This window comes from Sinocyclocheilus grahami, unplaced genomic scaffold, assembly GCF_001515645.1.
Source record: "Sinocyclocheilus grahami isolate Dianchi unplaced genomic scaffold, SAMN03320097.WGS_v1.1 scaffold747.1, whole genome shotgun sequence".
Taxonomy (NCBI): Eukaryota; Metazoa; Chordata; class Actinopteri; order Cypriniformes; family Cyprinidae; genus Sinocyclocheilus; species Sinocyclocheilus grahami.
The window spans coordinates 208520-214326 of NW_015505926.1; the positions used below are offsets into that span (position 1 = coordinate 208520).

Consider the following 5807-nt stretch of genomic DNA (forward strand, 5'->3'; position numbering starts at 1 on the left):
GCATCTTACCAGTGAAGACCAGAGACCAGTCTCATTTAAGAGATTATAAATCCACTACACGCCAGAAACGTGACACAAGCCTTCAATACATAGAAGTGTGGCAGAGACACTCGTGTTGGTATGTACAGATGCTAAGGCCCTGTTTACTAACAACAATAGCAACCACTGAAGCTTTTATTTTTGACCATCAATACAGCCGTTATTTGAAATCCTTTAATGGTTATTAAATGATTTGCAAAATGACATTGCATGTGATATATGAAACAAAAGCAGTAAAAAACTGACCTGTCTGCAGTACACATGAGGTCTATGAATAAACCATAATCCAAAGTTTGTTCATGTCAAAGGTCGCATTATTTGTAAAAACAAAAAACTTTCAAACACTTCACGTTTTCCTCCAGCAAAGATTCTTCATTTCTTTAAAACAGTTTGAAAAGAAATTGAATGACTAATGTGAGCATATACTGTATGTTTGGGAGAAAACAACAGAGATGGTCGTAGAATATGTTTTAATTATAAAGACATATAAACAATATACAGTATGAAACTCATGTCGCAACCAGATCAAATACTTTGTAGGCTTGATCAAGTACCTATTCTTCAGTTGTACAATACAATCAAGTGAATTGTGCAATAACAAAAACAAAATATTTCTAGGCCAAACATTTGAGAATGTTACACCGTGTTTCCTAATACACCGGTGGAGGTGAGACAGCTCAGCTTCCGTTTATTCATTTCTGACTCAGGTTTTTAAGAAAGTACTGTTTGTGGGCAATTGCAGTAAATTGCATAGTTCACCAGCAACGCTGAAACCGAAAGAGAAAATGTTTGAACTGAAAAATAAGTCCTCCGCAAGCTGTGAACATAGAATTTATTGTTTGCTTGTTAGTTTTTCACACAAATACGAATCATTTTCAATCCATCACTTGGGATAAAAGGGAAAAGGCTTTTAAAAATTGAGGGGTTTAAAGCTTGCTCCAGAGATACCGTGTCCCTCGGTTAACATTATTTGTTGTATTATCTAATAAATCATCGTAGTTACTTAGACACACAGCAGGGGGTTTGAATCTGACCTAAGCCCAAGCCCGTTCCCAACAAAACACCGCGAATTCAGAGCAACATAAGGATGAAGCAGGAAGAGTTCAGCGCGTGGAAGTCAAGGCTTGTCGTTGCAGTGTTTGAACAGGTTGGACGGGGTCCCGTTGAACGAGCTGCATTTCTCCGCGCAGGTGGCCAGCGCCGTGCTCGAAAACGGATACACGGCCGCCTGTCCGAAAGGCGCGAGCGCGCTGGGAATCGGCGAAGTTATAGTCTGTCCTTGGTTCAGATACGCCACCAGCCGGCGCATTTCCTCCAGCGCCTGCGCCTGCATTAGGATGTAGTTTTTTGCAAGAAGCAAAGTTGCGATTTTAGAGAGTTTTCTCACAGACGGACTGTGCGCGTAGGGGATCACAGACCTCAGGCCGTCCAGCGCGTCGTTGAGGTCGTGCATGCGTCTCCGCTCGCGCGCGTTGATGCTCAGCCGGAGAGATCTCTGCTCCTTCGGCTTCTTGGAGAGCGCGCTCGGATGCTTCTCTTCGTCGAAGCCCGCGCCTCTCTTACGAGACTCGAGGTGGTCGAAGCCGTCGTCTTCATCGCTGGTCTGCTCTCCGCCGCTTTCGTTCGACTTTCCCGTTTGACCGGAGAGGAAATCCGCGGCAGGTGTGAGGGAGAAGCGGCGAGGACTCCCAGCACCATGGCCAGCGCCGAAGCCGAAGGCGGACTGTCCGTAGCGCTGTGTCAGGTCCAGCAGGGTGTCGTTGCTGATCGATTTCAGCAAGTTTTCTTCGCCGGCATTCATTTTGGAGAAACGAAATAAAACTAAAACAAAAAACGGAGCGGATGGAAAACTTTGGCGCGCGCTCTTGAAAGCTTCCTCGCGCTGTCTTCTTCCTTTTCTTTCGTTGGCGTTCTCCAAAGGGCTGCTGAAAATGAAGACACTTTTTGATAGAGATCGTTCTTCCCCTATCACGTTCTTCCGCGCAGACAGCGATGTTGCGTGCACTTTAGACGCGTCGTCTGAACTCGCGCGCGTTCTTGCAGTGCGTCTTGCCCTCGCCCTGGGCAGATTGAGAATCGCGCGCAGTCCTACTCGCGAGTGAGTAAGAGCGCGAGGCCCCGCGGGATTATCACTCTGTCCAATCAGGAGGGCGTTTTAATTAAGAAGATTAGAAACGGGCATGCTCCTAAATTCAACTATAGCAATGATAACTGCTGAACAAATGATGGCATAGTGCGATTCATGGCCGGCACATTGTAGTGAACAGCCATTGCACCTAACATTCTGTAATATTCCAATCAGTTACACCGAATTAACGCAGTATTGCTGTAACGAAATGTTTCTTTTTAGTTAGGCTAACTAACGATCAAAACAACTTAATGCATAGCGTACATTTATTCTGCCACTTGCAGCCTTGTGAATTTATCGGTTAACAAATTTAGAACATCTCCTAAGTGATCAAATCATTGAAGACTTGATGACCACTGAATTCATTTATTATTATTGAACCGTGCATAAAAAGTTGTCCAATAAAAACTACAGAGAGGTTCAGTTTGTAGTCCCAAAACTGGAGCAAAATTAGCAGCAATGGGTTCCCTCATAAATTTTCTATGAAATGGTGGTTTGGCCTTAAGAGTAAGTAAATAGGCTAAATAAACTAAGATCTGTGATACTAGAAGACACAAATAACAAACAGTCAAACCATGCATGTATGACTTTAAAGCTAAAGACTATAGTTGCAGCAAATGACCACAACCATCTGATTGAACGTGCTTGAGAATTCACAGTTCTCCACTGTTAGCCCTTAGTTTGTACTGTAGAACTGATCTTTAAGTCTCCTTTTGGCCAAAAATGGAAGCCATTACTAAATTTGGCGACATTTTCTCTAAATTGACACTTAAGTATTTTTCTTTTTACCATGCAGGCTAAATTCAGTTTGTTGTATATGTGACCTGACGCCTGTCTCTTGTTGCACACGGAGGAAGTGAGCACGTGCTGTGAGGGATTAATCGCATCGTCTGGATGAGGCCCAAAAGTGAATTCAGTTTGTAGTCCCAAAACTGGAGCAAAATTAGCAGCAATGGGTTCCCTCATAAATTTTCTATGAAATGGTGGTTTGTACTGTAGAACTGATCTTTAAGTCTCCTTTTGGCCAAAAATGGAAGCCATTACTAAATTTGGCGACATTTTCTCTAAATTGACACTTAAGTATTTTTCTTTTTACCATGCAGGCTAAATTCAGTTTGTTGTATATGTGACCTGACGCCTGTCTCTTGTTGCACACGGAGGAAGTGAGCACGTGCTGTGAGGGATTAATCGCATCGTCTGGATGAGGCCCAAAAGTGAGCTTCAACACCTCCAGCCAAAGCCCAAACCCGCTTTACCTACAATAAATGTGAAGATGGGTATTTGCGGGTTGGTAAAAACGCAACGTTGATTCTTTATGGAAGAAGTGGCCTGGTAGTTAATAACACAGAACAATTTAGTCGTCCTGGAAAACAGTTCTTATTATGTTACAGAAACAAAAACATTTATTTAAAACTATTAAACAAGTTGCAACCATCACTCAAGACTTGCTAAACTCTTTCTGAACAGTCAACAAACGAAGAGATGGACCGCTCAGTAACACAGACCTAATGCAATGAAGATGCACCGCCATCTAGTGTTCATTTAAGAAAAGTACAATGCCAAAACCAGGCAAAATATACGGTTAACTAACACCAATAAAATAAGTCAATAAAAATGTTGCTAATACTCTTAAATGTTATTACTAAAGCTTCAAATCTTAAGTAACACCATTTGATATTTAAAACGTAATGCTGAAGAATATATAAATTTAAAGTGGTTAAAGAACTGCCTTTGTATTCCTAATCAGTGTTATTTTAGGATCACTGAGAGAATATTATAGTTTTTAGTAATATATATATATATATATATATATTTTTTTTTTAAATGTAGTAATTTCATTGTTTTTATTAGATGTTAAAAAAATACTGTATATATATATATATAGTTTTCATTTATCTTTATTTCAGTTTTAGTTAATTTAGTACATCAACTTAAACTAAATAAAAACGTTGCCTTGGCAAAGAGTAGAAATAATGTTATTTCAGTTAACAAAATAATTATAAAATACTAAAGTTTTGTCCCTGACTGAGGATCTAAAACACGAGCTATTTTCTCTGCTGATATATTTCAGGTTTGCTATGAAAGCATTTTTCTTAAATTATAAACAAAACCAAACAACTACACAGCATATCTATAGAGGACAATCTGTGCTTTCTCATATAATACACAAGGGGGCGCTGCCGTAAAACAATTCTGGATTGTATTGTGAAAGCACTAGAGCTATGCAAAATGCAAACACTGCATCCTCACACTACAAAGAACAGTGTCATTAAAATATAAATAATAGTAATTGCAACAAAATCCCAACATGCACAGACCGTCTACATGTGCATACTGCATCGAAGATGTGGAATATACAAAAAAATGCAAAAGTATGCCTACCTGGGGAGGAAATGTGTGTAAATAAACATGATTTTATATACAGTGGGTACGGAAAGTATTCAGACCCCCTTAAGATTGTTTGATGTTTCTGCATAGCACACACAGCAGTTGTGCATAGTGCTTTGAAAAGACAGATAAACAGACAGATGGATGGCTGGACAAACAAAGAGACTGACCTCTTTTATCTCTCTTGTTCCAGGCTATTCCCATTGCCGGGGCGGCAGCAGCGTGTGATCAGCGGGAGTTTTTTTTTTTTTGGAGCAGAGGCAAGCAGTTCTCTGAGAGTTATCATTCAGCGTGTGATATCAGGCTCCGAGGCCCTCCAGCCAAACACCCGCCAGAGATGTCTCCTGCCTCTGTCCTAACACGCCATGAAATTATAGGGCTCCTTGGCTATTGTGAGAGAAGTGGCACATTTCAGAGTATTCCCATTTTTATCTGTGTTTTCAAACCATTTTCCACATCAGAAAGTAGTCATCATGTGTAGTCATTTTGGGTATGAAGTGTGATTCCAAAGGGCCAGAAGAGATAACAAAAGCTGCACAAACCCACTCGCTTTGAACATCACGACCACTGAGCATGATAAAGATTGTGTAGTAATGGCCAGAGAGTAGAAAATCAAATGGAATATAATCTCTCAGCCATATAATAGCCACTGACCTTCCGTATACATTTCTATAATGATGGCAAACACGCTTATGTGCGTGAGAGGACATTTCAGCTCAGTAATGCAAGAAACCACACACGGCACAGACAACAGAATGCTCACACTTTTATTTGGTTGTTGCTAGGTGACTACTGGTGCACAGATGAACAAGTCTGACAAAACGATCTTACAATTTAGATCAGATTTTAACAGCTTTAATTCCATTATTCATACATGACAAGTGCCAGCACAAAGAACAGAAGCAATAAAGAAAACGACCTTTGGCTATAATGGGAGTATTAGACTCTTAAATAATCAGGGCTCAGGGCAAATACGGCAAAAAAAGGGACAAAAACCTCTTGAGAACAATGAGAACAATGAAGGTGCGAATACACCTATATGGGCGAATATACTCTCTATAAATATATATTCACTGTATTTCATGATATTCTAGGCCTTTCTTGTTATGAGCCTCTTCGTGACCTGTAGATGTCAAATATCCGTCTCAGAGGCAGGCAGAATATGAATGTGTAGCTCATATGAAGTTTTGTTAATTTTTACTTTATTTTTAAATTTGATGAAAACACAGAGCGTGGAAAAATCCCGACAACC

General features: G+C 40.3%; 1 protein-coding gene across 1 annotated transcript; it reads right to left on the bottom strand.

Annotated features, from left to right (window-relative positions):
• Positions 1 to 276: 276 nt before the first annotated feature.
• On the bottom strand, positions 277 to 2119 carry bhlhe23 (basic helix-loop-helix family, member e23). The gene has a single exon (XM_016245187.1). The coding sequence runs from the start codon at positions 1838 to 1840 to the stop codon at positions 1157 to 1159; it is 684 nt and encodes a 227-aa protein (XP_016100673.1). The 5' UTR covers positions 1841 to 2119; the 3' UTR covers positions 277 to 1156.
• Between the last annotated feature and the right edge of the window lie 3688 nt (positions 2120 to 5807).

What these genes read in the sequence shown, in the direction of transcription:
- bhlhe23 (XM_016245187.1), bottom strand. Translation starts at nt 1,840, where the DNA reads ATGAATGCCGGCGAAGAAAACTTGCTGAAATCGATCAGCAACGACACC.